Genomic DNA, 16,577 nt, shown 5'->3' with positions numbered 1-16,577 from the left:
AAATTTATGTTTCCAGGACAGCTGGAGTCAGAAAGACTGACTCGCTCTTTATCCTGTATGCGCCCAACAAGTTGGGTGCACCTGCTTCAAAGCAGACTATTGCTAGCTGGATCTGTAGTACGATTCAGCTTGCACATTCTGCGGCTGGACTGCCGCATCCTAAATCAGTAAAAGCCCATTCCACGAGGAAAGTGGGCTCTTCTTGGGCAGCTGCCCGAGGGGTCTCGGCTCTTCAACTTTGCCGAGCTGCAATCTGGTCAGGGGCAAACACGTTTGCAAAATTCTACAAGTTTGATACCCTGGCTGAGGAGGACCTTGAGTTCTCTCATTCGGTGCTGCAGAGTCATCCGCACTCTCCCGCCCATTTGGGAGCTTTGGTATAATCCCCATGGTCCTTACGGAGTCCCCAGCATCCACTTAGGACGTTAGAGAAAATAAGAATTTACTCACCGGTAATTCTATTTCTCATAGTCCGTAGTGGATGCTGGGCGCCCATCCCAAGTGCGGATTGTCTGCAATACTTGTATATAGTTATTGCTTAACTAAAGGGTGATTGTTGAGCTATCTGTTGAGAGGCTCAGTTGTTATCATGCTGTTAACTGGGTATTGTATCACGAGTTATACGATGTGATTGGTGTGGCTGGTAGGAGTCTTACCTGGGATTCAAAATCCTTCCTAATTGTGTCAGCTCTTCCGGGCACAGTATCCTAACGGAGGTCTGGAGGAGGGTCTTAGTGGGAGGAGCCAGTGCACACCAGTAGTCTAAAAGCTCTCTTTATAGTTGTGCCCAGTCTCCTGCGGAGCCACTAATCCCCATGGTCCTTACGGAGTCCCCAGCATCCACTACGGACTATGAGAAATAGAATTACCGGTGAGTAAATTCTTATTTTTGCCCCCATGAATGTATATACGTTTTTTTGTTTTTTATATTATCCAGTAAAGTGGTCAAAAATTCACAGGTGGTGCCTATTATTTCACTTGTAATCCTGAGAAGGTCTGGAAAACATGCACTTAGGGGGCCCTGAGGACTGGAGTTGGGGAAACAGTACTGTGTCCAATAACCGAAACAATAGGACATTCAAAGCACTACACCAGAGTTTCCCCAACCACAGTCTTCAATGCACATTAACAGTCCAGGTTTTAAGGATATCCATGCTTGAGTCCAGACAATTACGTGAAAATCTACGAAGGTATTAAGGTACCTGTAATCAAGCATGAATATCCTTAAAACCTGGATTGTAATAGCGGAGTTTGAGAAACTCTAACCTAGGACTAACCTACTGCCAAAAATACAGAAACAATGCTGGTGTAGTGATGCTATATGTATATATATATATATATATATATATAAAAATAATAATAATAATTAATTATGCATCTTAAAAACACATTGGGTCCGCTACAATATATATATTTTTTTTGCAACCGCCACTAGACGGCGCCAAACAGCAGCCATTCAATTGTTCAACCGTTCAGGCGACCAGCAGCCGCCTGAGGTGCGGAAAAAATAAGAATTTACTTACCGATAATTCTATTTCTCATAGTCCGTAGTGGATGCTGGGGACTCCGTCAGGACCATGGGGAATAGCGGCTCCGCAGGAGACAGGGCACATCTAAAGAAAGCTTTTAGGATCACATGGTGTGTACTGGCTCCTCCCCCTATGACCCTCCTCCAAGCCTCAGTTAGGTACTGTGCCCGGACGAGCGTACACAATAAGGAAGGATCTTGAATCCCGGGTAAGACTCATACCAGCCACACCAATCACACCGTACAACTTGTGATCTGAACCCAGTTAACAGTATGATAACAAACGAAGTAGCCTCTGAAAAGATGGCTCACAACAATAATAATAACCCGATTTTTGTAACAATAACTATGTACAAGTATTGCAGACAATCCGCACTTGGGATGGGCGCCCAGCATCCACTACGGACTATGAGAAATAGAATTATCGGTAAGTAAATTCTTATTTTCTCTAACGTCCTAGTGGATGCTGGGGACTCCGTCAGGACCATGGGGATTATACCAAAGCTCCCAAACGGGCGGGAGAGTGCGGATGACTCTGCAGCACCGAATGAGAGAACTCCAGGTCCTCCTTAGCCAGAGTATCAAATTTGTAAAATTTTACAAACGTGTTCTCCCCTGACCACGTAGCTGCTCGGCAAAGTTGTAATGCCGAGACCCCTCGGGCAGCCGCCCAAGATGAGCCCACCTTCCTTGTGGAGTGGGCCTTTACAGATTTAGGCTGTGGCAGGCCTGCCACAGAATGTGCAAGTTGGATTGTGCTACAGATCCAACGCGCAATCGTCTGCTTAGACGCAGGAGCACCCATCTTGTTGGGTGCATACAATATAAACAACGAGTCAGATTTTCTGACTCCAGCTGTCCTTGAAATATATATTTTTAATGCTCTGACAACGTCCAGTAACTTGGAGTCCTCCAAGTCGCTAGTAGCCTGCGGCACCACAATAGGCTGGTTCAAGTGAAAAGCCGAAACCACCTTAGGGAGAAAATGAGGACGTGTCCGCAGTTCTGCCCTGTCCGAATGGAAAATCAGATATGGGCTTTTGTACGATAAAGCCGCCAACTCTGAAACTCTCCTGGCTGAAGCCAGGGCCAGTAGCATGGTTACTTTCCATGTAAGATACTTCAAATCTACAGATTTGAGAGGCTCAAACCAATGAGATTTGAGAAAATCCAAAACTACGTTTAGATCCCACGGTGCCACTGGGGGCACAATCGGGGGCTGTATATGTAGTACACCCTTGACAAAAGTTTGTACTTCAGGCACTGAAGCCAATTCCTTCTGGAAGAAGATTGATAAGGCCGAAATTTGAACTTTAATAGACCCCAATTTGAGGCCCATAGACAATCCTGCCTGCAGGAAATGTAAGAATCGACCCAATTGAAATTCTTCCGTTGGGGCCTTCTTGGCTTCACACCACGCAACATATTTTCTCCAAATGCGGTGATAATGTTGTGCGGTCACTTCCTTCCTAGCCTTAATCAAGGTAGGAATAACTTCCTCTGGAATGCCCTTTTCTTTTAGAATCCGGCGTTCAACCGCCATGCCGTCAAACGCAGTCGCGGTAAGTCTTGGAACATACAAGGTCCCTGCTGAAGCAGATCCCTTCTTAGAGGTAGAGGCCACGGATCCTCCGTGAGCATCTCTTGAAGTTCCGGATACCAAGTTCTTCTTGGCCAATCCGGAGCCACTAGTATTGTTCTTACTCCCCTTTTCCGAATAATTCTCAGTACCTTTGGTATGAGAGGCAGAGGAGGAAACGCATACACTGACTGGTACACCCATGGTGTTACCAGAGCGTCCACAGCTATTGCCTGAGGGTCTCTTGACCTGGCGCAATATCTGTCCAGTTTTTTGTTGAGGCGAGACGCCATCATATCCACCTTTGGTTTTTCCCAACGGTTCACAATCATGTGGAAAACTTCCGGATGAAGTCCCCACTCTCCCGGGTGAAGGTCGTGTCTGCTGAGGAAGTCTGCTTCCCAGTTGTCCACTCCCGGGATGAACACTGCTGACAGTGCTATGACATGATTTTCCGCCCAGCGAAGAATCCTTGCAGCTTCTGTCATTGCTCTTCTGCTTCTCGTGCCGCCTTGTCTGTTTACGTGGGCGACTGCCGTGATGTTGTCCGACTGGATCAACACCGGCTGACCCTGAAGCAGCGGTTTTGCCAAGCTTAGAGCATTGTATATCGCTCTTAGCTCCAGTATATTTATGTGAAGAGACGTCTCCAGGTCTGACCATACACCCTGGAAGTTTCTTCCCTGTGTGACTGCTCCCCAGCCCCGTAGGCTGGCATCCGTAGTCACCAGGACCCAGTCCTGTATGCCGAACCTGCGGCCCTCTAACAGATGGGCACTCTGCAACCACCACAGCAGAGACAACCTTGTTCTTGGTGACAGTGTTATCCGCTGATGCATGTGCAGATGCGATCCGGACCATTTGTCCAGCAGATCCCACTGAAATGTTCGTGCATGGAATCTGCCGAATGGAATTGCTTCGTAAGAAGCCACCATCTTTCCCAGGACTCTTGTGCATTGATGTACTGACACAGTTCCTGGTTTTAGGAGGTTCCTGACCAGTTCGGATAACTCCCTTGCTTTCTCCTCCGGGAGAAACACCTTTTTCTGAACCGTGTCCAGAATCATTCCCAGGAACAGCAGACGTGTTGTCGGGGTCAATTGAGATTTTGGAAGATTCAGAATCCACCCGTGTTGCTGAATCACTACTTGGGTTAGTGCTACACCGACTTCCAGCTGTTCTCTGGACTTTGCCCTTATCAGGAGATCGTCCAAGTAAGGGATAATTAATACGCCTTTTCTTCGTAGAAGAACCATCATTTCGGTCATTACCTTGGTAAAGACCCGAGGGGCCGTGGACAAACCAAACGGCAGCGTTTGAAACTGATAATGACAGTCTTGTATCACGAACCTGAGATACCCTTGGTGTGAGGGGTAAATTGGGACATGCAGATAAGCATCTTTTATGTCCAGGGACACCATGAAGTCCCCTTCTTCCAGATTCGCTATCACTGCTCTGAGTGACTCCATCTTGAACTTGAATTTCTGTATGTACAGGTTCAAGGATTTCAGATTTAGAATAGGTCTTACCGAACCGTCCGGCTTCGGTACCACAAATAGTGTGGAATAATACCCCTTTCCCTGTTGTAGGAGGGGTACCTTGACTATCACCTGCTGAGAATACAGCTTGTGAATGGCTTCCAATACCGTCGTCCTTTCTGAGGGAGACGTTGGTAAAGCAGACTTTAGGAACCGGCGAGGGGGAGACCTTTCGAACTCCAACATGTAACCCTGAGATACTATCTGCAGGATCCACGGGTCCACCTGTGAGCGAGCCCACTGATTGCTGAAAATCTTTAGTCGACCCCCCACCGCTCCTGAGTCCGCTTGTAAAGCCCCAGCGTCATGCTGATGGCTTTGTAGAACCCGGGGCGGGCTTCTGGTCCTGGGCAGGGGCTGCTTGCTGCCCTCTCTTACCCTTTCCTCTGCCTCGCGGCAGATAAGACTGTCCTTTTGCTCGCTTGTTTTTATAGGAGCGAAAGGACTGCGGCTGAAAAGACGGTGTCTTTTTCTGTTGGGAGGGGGTCTGAGGTAAAAAAGTGGATTTGCCGGCAGTTGCCGTGGCCACCAGATCCGATAGACCGACCCCAAATAATTCCTCTCCTTTATATGGCAATACTTCCATATGCCTTTTGGAATCCGCATCACCTGACCACTGTCGCGTCCATAAACTTCTTCTGGCAGATATGGACATCGCACTTACTCTTGATGCTAGAGTACAAATATCCCTCTGAGCATCTCGCATATAAAGAAACGCATCCTTTAATTGCTCTAGAGTCAATAAAATACTGTCCCTATCCAGGGTATCAATATTTTCAGTCAGGGAATCCAACCACACTACCCCAGCACTGCACATCCAGGCTGAGGCTATTGCCGGTCGCAGTATAACACCAGTATGAGTGTATATACTTTTCAGGGTAGTTTCCAGCCTCCCATCCGCTGGATCCTTGAGGGCGGCCGTATCAGGAGACGGCAACGCCACTTGCTTTGATAAACGTGTGAGCGCCTTATCCACCCTAGGGGGTGTTTCCCAGCGCGTCCTAACCTCTGGTGGGAAAGGGTATAATGCCAATAACTTCTTAGAAATTAGCAGTTTTCTATCTGGGTTAACCCACGCTTCATCACACACGTCATTCAATTCCTCTGATTCTGGAAAAGCTACAGGTAGTTTTTTCACCCCCCACATAATACCCCTTTTTGAGGTACCAGCAGTATCAGAGATCTGCAAAGCCTCCTTCATTGCCGTGATCATATAACGTGTGGCCCTGTTGGAAAATACGTTTGTTTCTTCACCGTCGACACTAGATTCATCTGTGTCGGTACCCGTGTCGACTGACTGAGGTAAGGGACGTTTTACAGCCCCTGACGGTGTCTGAGACGCCTGAGCCGGTACTGACTGGTTTTCCGGCCGTCTCATTTCGTCTACTGACTTTTGTAATGTACTAACATTATCACGTAATTCCATAACTAAAGCCATCCATTCCGGTGTCGACTCCCTAGGGGGTGACATCACCATTACCGGCAATTGCTCTGCCTCCACACCAACATCGTATTCATACATGTCGACACACACGTACCGACACACAGCAGCCACACAGGGAATGCTCTAATCGAAGACAGGACCCCCTTAGCCCTTTGGGGAGACAGAGGGAGAGTTTGCCAGCACACACCAAAAGCGCTATAAATGTATATAAACAACCCTAAAAGGTGTTGTTTTTGTTATAAGCGCTTTTAATATATAAATATCGCCAATTTATGCCCCCCTTCTCTTTGTTACCCTGTTTCTGTAGTGCAGTGCAGGGGAGAGTCCTGGGAGCCTTCCTCACAGCGGAGCTGAGCAGGAAAATGGCGCTGAGTGCTGAGGAGAATAAGCTCCGCCCCCTTTTCGGCGGGCTTTTCTCCCGGGTTTTGAGAAATCTGGCCTGGGTTAAATACATACATATAGCCTTAATGGCTATATGTGATGTATTCTTTGCCACTAAAGGTATTTAATATTGCTGCCCAGGGCGCCCCCAGCAGCGCCCTGCACCCTCCGTGACTGGTCAGTGAGAAGTGTGTAGCAACAATGGCGCACAGCTGCCGTGCTGTGCGCTACCTTCATGAAGACTGAAGAGTCTTCTGCCGCCTGTTTCCGGACCTCCGATCTTCAGCATCTGTAAGGGGGGTCGGCGGCGCGGCTCCGGGACGAACCCCAGGATGACCTGTGTTCCGACTCCCTCTGAAGCTATGTCCAGTAGCCTAAGACTCCAATCCATCCTGCATGCAGGTGAGTTGAAAATCTCTCCCCTAAGTCCCTCGATGCAGTGAGCCTGTTGCCAGCAGGACTCACTGAGATTTAAAACCTAAAAAAACTTTTTCTAAGCAGCTCTTTAGGAGAGCCACCTAGATTGCACCCTGCTCGGACGGGCACAAAAACCTAACTGGGGCTTGGAGGAGGGTCATAGGGGGAGGAGCCAGTACACACCATGTGATCCTAAAAGCTTTCTTTAGATGTGCCCTGTCTCCTGCGGAGCCGCTATTCCCCATGGTCCTGACGGAGTCCCCAGCATCCACTAGGACGTTAGAGAAAAATGTGTGCAAACTTGGACGCAGAAATCAGGAGCTTCGATGGATTTAGCCTTTGTAGACGGCTAAACTCGGTCCATTTGGGCGCGACATGAATTTGCAACCGAACAATTATATAGTGACAATTGTTTGTGCGTCTAAACAGTCCCGTTAAACAGACGTTATTTTTAGAGGCCCAAAACATTTGAAATCGGCCCCATTAACTCTTAAGACCTTGGCTTCTCCAAAGAAAGCGGTTATAGTTCTCACAAGCCAAATGCACAACCAACCAACCACCAGTCAATTCAAGCATCTTGAAACAAGTCCAAGGATTACACCAACCTTTAGCCAATCAAATCGCTAGGCCAGGATGCAATCTAATGAGAGCTTTAGATCAGTCAATATTATTCCATCTTCCAGCCAGTCAGATCTTTAGACCAAACAGCAACCAATCAAATCTCTAGGCCACCCTGAAACCAATCAGAGCTTTAAACAACTCAACCATATTTAGCAACCAATGAGCTTTAGACCAACTAGTCGCCAATCAGAGCTTTAGACATTCCTGGAGTCGGAGGCATGCTCTAACCTGTAGCCATTCAAATCCTAAAGTTAGAACTTTAGGATCTTTAGGGAATATGTAAGCCAATCACAGCTTTAGACCAATCTGTAGTTAGACACGTATGCTATTATTTGTCCCTAAGCCACATGTGGGTGCGGTGTGCGTGGGGAACTTAATTACATGCAACGTGCTGTTATGGGCCCACCTCCACAGGGTACAGGCAAAAACATGAAGCCTATGGATGTGATTTCCCATTCCGGAACATTGCAAAGATCTGAATTCTCCCCAATGACCTGTAAACACTATTAGTGAAAGCTTTTACTTTTTGTACATAACAGCATAAACACTTACCAATACCTGATGAGGCAAAGTGCACTTATTAGCCCCCCAAAAAAATATCTTGTTCCAAAATGCAGACTATTCAGATCTATACTGATTTTACATTACATCCATATGGGGGGGGGAGGGGATTCATTAAAAAAGGAAATACAGATTGAAATTCACCAGATTGTGTCGTAACTGGAGGTCCACTTCATTTTATACGCTTCTTCGCCATCATACTCAAGACCCGCCCTACTACTTACGCTACTCAAAGTGGCAGACGTCCGTTTCGGTGGTTGGGATTCCACACACTGGCTCAATCATTTGTTTGCTGAACGAACCTCGAAACATTTACACGGATCACACCGATGTAAAATGACAAACGTATATATTCCAGGAACAAAGACTTACTCAGTTTGTAAGAAATATATTTTATTTTTTTCCGACACCACAGCCCTGGCAAGTGGTTTTGTACCAAATTTAATGGAGATTACACAGAATGTTTAACGCTGGGGTAAAGGGGACAAGAGGAAGAGTGAAAAAATAACCGGCACAAAATATGAATTACTGGGGATTGCTCCGAGACAGGATGACTATAGATTACTGCATATGATCTCACTGTACATGTATGTAACAGCATAAAGTCTGGCTTCTTCAGAAAAGCATGAGAAAGCGCTATTGAAATACAACGTCAGTCTCTTCTAAATTTAGCCTCCCTCCAAATACAAGAAAATAAAAATAAAATACACATTGCGCAGAACGATTAAAAAGGACATTAAGCAACAAAGAATGAGATTTGGAGGAAGCAAAAAAAAAAAAAAAAAACGGACAGAAAAGAAAGAAAAAAAAAAGGAGAAAAAAAAATAAACATACGTTGTATTTGCTCTCCATAGACTGAATTTAGTTTTGTATTTTTTGTTTTTTTACATTTTTTAAAACTTTTTATTTTTTTAAAGAAAGGAGATCACCTAACTGGACTTAATAGTTCATTTTTGTGCTTTTTTTTTTTTTTTAATAATACTCTTTCTGTATGAGGTCTTAGTTTGGTTTACTATACACTGGAGTTAAAAGGAGGAAAAAAAAAAAAAAAAAAAAAGTAACAAGATATTGAAGGGTGGTTTTTATCCACCGAAAGTAAACAGCACTGAATCAATTTCCTCGCACACACACACAAAGACCAGAGTCTCTGCTAAAAAATCCCTTTTACAATATTTTACAGTACACAAAGAAAGGATAAACCGGGTGTCTTTAAGAAGCCAATCCAACGACGTAAACAGACAGGATGGTGCAACTCATGACAAATGGCGGTTCTCAAAAAACAGCTACAGAATCTTTTTTTTTAGTTTTTTTTTATCCCCCTCCCTCTCCCCAAAAGCAGGTGCCATCACGGGATACCCAAGTCCACAAAAATATTTTTTTTAAAAATAAATCTTAAAAAAAAGATTTAAAGAAAAAACAAAGAAAAAAAACAAAACAAAAAAAAAAACCCACCTTGAATAAATGAAAGCAATGCTCAGATAGTTTCTTACATTCTAGAGTTTCCACCAAATTGACATTTGGGTCCTTTTTCTCCTATTGCATGGCCAAATGGGACTCCTTATATGTTAAGGTTTCTCAGGAGATAATCTCACGTCTACAAGTTCTAATATGTTTTTGTTTGTAGCAGCTTAAAACATCATGTTCCCCGGGTTGCCAGGTCCTTGGCTGAACCCACCCATCCCAACATCAGTAGGCATTCCTCGGGGGCGCATCTGTGGGGGAATCATGAGGTTTTGTTGAGGTCCCATCATCCCCTGCATTGACATCAACATATTCGGAGATCCCACGCTACCTGGGTGACTGTAAAGTACTCCAGGCATCCTTTCTTTTCCCATCATGCCCACCCCTCCCGGATTTCCCATCATAGTCAGTTGGCCAGGCATTCCTGATTGTGCTGGTGACATCATGCGATGATGAGGTCCAATCATGCCTTGCTGCATAAAACTTGGAGGCCTCATAGAATTGTGGCCAGGCATATCCACCGGGCCAGGACCCCCCATGCCACCCATAGGAATACCCATTCTTGGGTTTGGCTCCCCCATCATACCAGGCAAGTGTGAAAAACCTGGTCCTTGCTGCGGCTTTCTGCCTGGAACTTCCCCACGAGGGAAATACTGCAGTGTTTGACTGGGTTTTTCAGATGGAATAATCCTTGACAGGTCAAACTCAGGGATTCCAGATGCCCCTGGTCTAATGACTTCCTGTAGGTCCGGGTCAGTAAAAACTGAAGGCATATTATTTCCCATAACAACAAAGGAATCCGGCCCTGTTGGACATCCTGACTTACAAAGTGCTGGGTCTGCATTTGGGGGCAGGTTGCCAGGACGACCTAAATGTCCTTCACCCGGGTAGCCCATTCCAGGCGGGAAGTTTCCCTGTCCCCCGTTAGGGCCGTTGTGTGGAAAGGGAACTTGCGGAGGTGACTGAACTGGAGGAAAGCCTTGGGCGAAAGCCATGCGTCCCTGAGGCACCATAGAGGGTTCCTGGGAACCATGCGCCATCATAGCATTATGTGCCATCATCCCTGCTCCCATAGGGCCTCCGTGCGGTGGTACATTGGGTGGCATGGCATTTGGAGAGGGCATCTGTCCACCATGGGAAAGCGGCTGCGTCATACCCATTGGGCTCAGCGTTGGCATGGAAACACCGCCGTGAGGACCAGACATCTTAGAATTCTGGGGATTCATGCCCATACCTAAAAGGACAAAAGGAACATTATGAGCGCTCCACGACAATAGGAATTGTAAGGATTAAAAACGGAAAAATGAAGAGTACGCCAAACCTATAACCAGGAGGCAAAGTGCTCTAAATAAACACATATCTATCAATCGCCAAGCCAAATAGAGGGGAGGGGGGGGAAGGAGGAGAGAGAGAGAGAGAGAGAGAGAGAGAGAGAGAGAGAGAGAGAGAGAGAGAGAGAGAGACAGAGACATCGCTAATATACATATACACTTTTTTTATACTTTATTTGTTAAAGCAGAAAATCGGACAAATTTTCTTTAGAGACTTCAAGTGTCACTTTATGGAACAAGCCAATAAACTAAAGATGCCTCAAGCTGGGAGCCCCCCATCTAAAGAGGTAAGTTGTAGACTATGATAATGCTACATAGGTGGGCACAAATTGATGAGAATAATTTTGACCGCGCCAGAAGGAAAACCCTGTTGATGAACCCCACTGAGTCGGCGGCTACAGTCTGCACCAGTTTCGTACCGCGGTAACACCTTTACTCGTAACTTCAGCAATACAGCATATATAATTACAGGTATGAGGGACACAGCAGAAATAATAACACATAATATACACATTTTGCAATGCTTTCCCATGTAGGAGGTGGAGAAGTTCGGTACGGACCAGCGGCGGCTGCAGTGCCGAACACATGGTGCAGGGGGGAACCGCTAAGCGCATATAAACATACATGTTATGTATGTAATATATGTGCTGGCTGGGTCCTCCGGTGATCAGGTGTGCCGAGTGTATCAGGCGCCGCGTGGCACTCTGGAATCTCACATAATGCGTCACACGGTCCTAAAGCTAGCCCCCGCACTCTAGTGAAACTAGCCAATGGGAGCCTGGGGGTGGGTTTAGGAGGAGCGTGTGAAGCCTGATGCGCATTCCCAGGTGCCGTGCGGCCGAGATACAGTCAGTGCATCCAATCTCAGGCGGGAGCCAGCCAGCACATATATTACGTAAATCAGTGGTTCCCCCCCTGCACTATATGGTCAGCGCTGCAGCCGCCGCTGGCACGGACTGCTGACAGACATGACCAAATGTAAGATACCTGGCATAGGATTCATAGACGGGAGATTGGGCGAGCGGGCAGGAGGGGAATCGTCATCTGAACTAGCCACTGTCTTGATGGCATCGTGGTACAGAGGTGTTGAGCTGGGCATGGCAAACTTGGACATCCTAGACATCATAATGGAGAGAGGGTTCTGGGAGAGGGTGGGCTCGGGTGCCATCGTGTAGCTAGTGCTGGAGGGAAGACTTCCGGGGTGATTTATAGAAGCAGACTGGCTGACTAATGGAGGGGGGCCTCCTGCGAGAGAACAAAGATAACAGATTAAAAGAAGTCATCATTCTCCGACAGATCACCGCGCACCAAAATAAAGGGCCGTATTCGCCTTACTATAAGTTCTTTGTCCAAACATCACAATATTCATAAATACTATTAATAAAAAGAAGGCCTTCATAATCTCACTCAAGTAAAGACACCTTAACGCCCTACGCACAAGCCTGACTGCGGTCACCGGACTAAACGCAAGAGCTAGCTATGGTCACCCTACTAAAAAAAGTGCGGATATGGTGATAGAAAGATCAGAGTGTTAGCAACAGGACAGTTATTTTTGGCCAACAATTAAAGACAACAGTAACTTGTGAATTCCTAAATGTCAATCCGTCTTTTCCAACCCAAAAAAAGCAACAGTTTGTCGACCTACAAGAAAAACTGAGGCAGCCTTGTTGTGTAGTGAGGCAGTGTCAGCAGGGAGCAGACTAAGCATTCACTAAGACACCTTACCTGTGGCGGGTGTAAACACATTCACACAGGACCGACCGCAGGTCACCTCTACCGTGTTATAGACCGGGAATGCGCTTCTACAGATGGAACCGTCTTCATCTTTGACTTTAATAGGATTTTTACCGAGACTGGGCAGTCGGATTTAGGGCCTAAATCAGACCTGATCGTAGCAGGAAATTTATTACCTAATGGACAAAACCATGTGCACTGCAGGGGGGGGCAGATGTAACATGTGCAGAGAGAGAGTTAGATTTGGGTGGGGTGTGTTCAAACTTGAATCTAAATTGCAGTGTAAAAATAAAGCAGCTGGTATTTACCCTGCACAGAAACAATATAAAACCAAGCCCCCCCCCCCCCCCCCCCCCGTAGTGCACAAGGTTTTGCCCAACGGATAACAAATTTGCTACTACGATCAGGTCTGGATTAGGCCTTTAATCCCCTGCTGTAATGACTTCATCCCCTGCTGTATTGTTCTCTCTGTATTGTATTGCAGCTGAGAACAATAGATGAAAGGCTTATGCTAATAAACCTTGGTGCACCTAGGTGCAGCAGAGAAGCCAAGATGAGCATGACTCCATCTATATATCAGCGTTTGCGTAACCGCAGGTTTATATAAGAACATGAAAAGGATAAGAAAAAAATGCAAGAATGTCTTCGCTATATGCAGGTAATACAATGAGGGGGCTGGTGATGCTTTGCAGGCGGCTGGGATTCCGGCGGTCAGCATCCAGACACCGGGAAACCGGCTGCCAGAACGCCAGCGGGGGGATCGAGCGCAGTAAAGCCCCTTGCAGGGGCACATTACTGTAAGCACCAGGCACGCGTCATCTGTTCGTGGACCTGTAAGCAAAGGGGCCCATCCGTCAGGAACAGATTGATGTAATTTCCTGATCCCCCCCCAAACCCATGTTGGATTTTTTGGATTAGCTGATCCTAACCAAAAGCGTTTGGGATTAGCAAATTGGGGACTTCTAACATGCAGAAATTCCTTGCTGGTTCGCTGATCAGCAATGACTGCCGGCGTTTATAATCAGCAGATCGGATCAGGGAACGGATGTTTGCCTAGAGTTCGACTCTGGAAAGGATTTTGGCTTGTGCACTGAAACTTGAAGTTGCTACCACCGTTCATCATTGAAGGACCCTGATAACTGGCAGGATAATTCTGTGACATGATCACTGGTGCTTCCTGCATAGAAGATTTAACGCCATGCAGATCATAACGACGCAGCGCCCCTAACGTCAGAACTTGTGACTCCGTATCATCAGTCTACGACCGTGCGTCTCACCCCCAATGCTCCTAACATCATGTGATCAGGAGGTCTGCCTGTGGAAGCAGGTGGGAAAGTTACTGACCAAGGAAGACCTGTTCATGATGAAAGGGATTCATAAGCCATGACCTGCTGGATTTGAGAGCTGGAATGGAGAACCCCCCTCCTCTACGATGCTGCATTTTCATATATGGGTTTACCAGCTTCCAGTTGAACCGAAATAAAAAGATTGTAAAAACAAAAAAGTTATAAAGAAGTCTAACGATGTAATTGTTCGCTCAATCACTAAACAATGCCGGGGGTATAGTCAATTAAATGCGAGAATTGCAAAGTCTGACACCTACAAGTGGTTTTTCCCGTGGATGTGAGATTTTTGCTATTGGAACGGGTGCAGGATTTTAGATTTTGAATGCAGCGGAATATTTGTTTTCTTCTTGCAGCCCCAGAGTACGACCAGCGTTTCCTAAAATCCATATTTTTTAGGAAAAAAGGGTGGGTAGTTGTTCTAGAACTGCCCCACCCCCCCTCCCAAAGTCCCCAAGTACTAACTGAGCAATTGGAAGTTTCCTATAAATTCCTGTAAATTTATTTTTTACAGATTTTCTGCCGCACCTCATTGAATTTGCATATGCCCACCCACTAGGAAAAATAAGAATTTACTTACCGATAATTCTATTTCTCATAGTCCGTAGTGGATGCTGGGGACTCCGTAAGGACCATGGGGGGAATAGCGGCTCCGCCGGAAACTGGGCACATCTAAAGAAAGCTTTAGGACTATCTGGTGTGCACTGGCTCCTCCCCCTATGACCCTCCTCCAAGCCTCAGTTAGGATACTGTGCCCGGACGAGCGTACACAATAAGGAAGGATTTTGAATCCCGGGTAAGACTCATACCAGCCACACCGTATAACCTGTGATCTGAACCCAGTTAACAGCATGATAACAGAGGAGCCTCTGAAAAGATGGCTCACAACAATAATAACCCGATTTTTGTAACAATAACTATGTACAAGTATTGCAGACAATCCGCACTTGGGATGGGCGCCCAGCATCCACTACGGACTATGAGAAATAGAATTATCGGTAAGTAAATTTTTATTTTCTCTAACGTCCTAAGTGGATGCTGGGGACTCCGTAAGGACCATGGGGATTATACCAAAGCTCCCAAACGGGCGGGAGAGTGCGGATGACTCTGCAGCACCAAATGAGAGAACTCCAGGTCCTCCTCAGCCAGGATATCAATTTTGTAGAATTTTACAAACGTATTTGCTCCTGACCAAGTAGCTGCTCGGCAATGTTGTAAAGCCGAGACCCCTCGGGCAGCCGCCCAAGATGAGCCCACCTTCCTTGTGGAGTGGGCATTTACAGATTTTTGGCTGTGGCAGGCCTGACACCGAATGTGCAAGCTGAATTGTACTACAAATCCAACGAGCAATAGTCTGCTTAGAAGCAGGAGCACCCAGCTTGTTGGGTGCATACAGGATAAACAGCGAGTCAGATTTCCTGACTCCAGCCGTCCTGGAAACATATATTTTCAGGGCACTGACAACGTCTAGCAACTTGGAGGCCTCCAAGTCCCTAGTAGCCGCAGGCACCACCAATAGGTTGGTTCAGGTGAAACGCTGAAACCACCTTGGGGAGAAACTGAGGACGAGTCCTCAATTCTGCCCTGTCCGAATGGAAAATCAGATAAGGGCTTTTTCAGGATAAAGCCGCCAATTCTGACACGCGCCTGGCCCAGGCCAGGGCCAACAGCATGACCACTTTCCATGTGAGATATTTTAACTCCACAGATTTAAGTGGTTCAAACCAATGTGACTTTTGGAACCCAAAACTACATTGAGATCCCAAAGTGCCACTGGAGGCACAAAAGGAGGCTGTATATGCAGTACCCCTTTTACAAACGTCTGAACTTCAGGGACTGAAGCTAGTTCTTTTTGGAAGAAAATTGACAGGGCCGAAATTTGAACCTTAATGGACCCCAATTTCAGGCCCATAGACACTCCTGTTTGCAGGAAATGTAGGAATCGACCCAGTTGAATTTCCTCCTTCGGGCCTTACTGGCCTCGCACCACGCAACATATTTTCGCCAATTGCGGTGATAATGTTTTTGCGGTTACATCCTTCCTGGCTTTGATCAGGATAGGGATGACTTCATCCGGAATGCCTTTTTTCCTTCAGGATCCGGCGTTCAACCGCCATGCTGTCAAACGCAGCCGCGGTAAGTCTTGGAACAGACAGGGTCCTTGCTGGAGCAGGTCCCTTCTTAGAGGTAGAGGCCACGGATCCTCCGTGAGCATCTCTTGAAGTTCCGGTTACCAAGTCCTTCTTCGCCAATCCGGAACCACGAATATAGTGCTTACTCCTCTCCATCTTATCAATCTCAGTACCTTGGGTATGAGAGGCAGAGGAGGGAACACATACCCTGACTGGTACACCCACGGTGTTACCAGAGCATCTACAGCTTATTGCCTGAGGGTCCCTGGACCTGGCGCAATACCTGTCGAGTTTTTAATCATGTGGAAGACTTCTGGGTGAAGTCCCCACTCTCCCGGGTGGAGGTCGTGCTGAGGAAGTCTGCTTCCCAGTTGTCCACTCCCGGAATGAATACTGCTGACAGTGCTATCACATGATTTTCCGCCCAGCGAAGAATCCTTGCAGCTTCTGCCATTGCCCTCCTGCTTCTTGTGCCACCCTGTCTGTTTACGTGGGTGACTGCCGTGA

At 46.7% G+C, this 16,577-nt stretch overlaps 1 protein-coding gene across 7 annotated transcripts in view; it reads right to left on the bottom strand.

The window, feature by feature from the left end:
- Positions 1 to 8,445: 8,445 nt before the first annotated feature.
- Positions 8,446 to 16,577, bottom strand: part of BCL9 (BCL9 transcription coactivator) — a 511,737-nt gene continuing 503,605 nt past the window's right edge. For 6 of the 7 annotated variants that reach the window (XM_063956693.1, XM_063956695.1, XM_063956696.1 and 3 more), the window contains 2 exons: positions 11,849 to 12,106; positions 8,446 to 10,764 (listed from right to left, as the gene is read on the bottom strand). In XM_063956693.1, coding sequence (XP_063812763.1) covers positions 9,698 to 10,764; positions 11,849 to 12,106 — 1,325 coding nt within the window. In that variant the 3' untranslated portion in view covers positions 8,446 to 9,697. The remainder of the gene's footprint in view (positions 10,765 to 11,848; positions 12,107 to 16,577) is intronic. The other variant, XM_063956698.1, reaches the window with a different exon arrangement.

Source organism: Pseudophryne corroboree, chromosome 2 (genome assembly GCF_028390025.1).
Source record: "Pseudophryne corroboree isolate aPseCor3 chromosome 2, aPseCor3.hap2, whole genome shotgun sequence".
Classification (NCBI taxonomy): domain Eukaryota; kingdom Metazoa; phylum Chordata; class Amphibia; order Anura; family Myobatrachidae; genus Pseudophryne; species Pseudophryne corroboree.
Note: the sequence above shows the minus strand (reverse complement) of the source record. Positions and strands in the feature narration are given on the sequence as shown.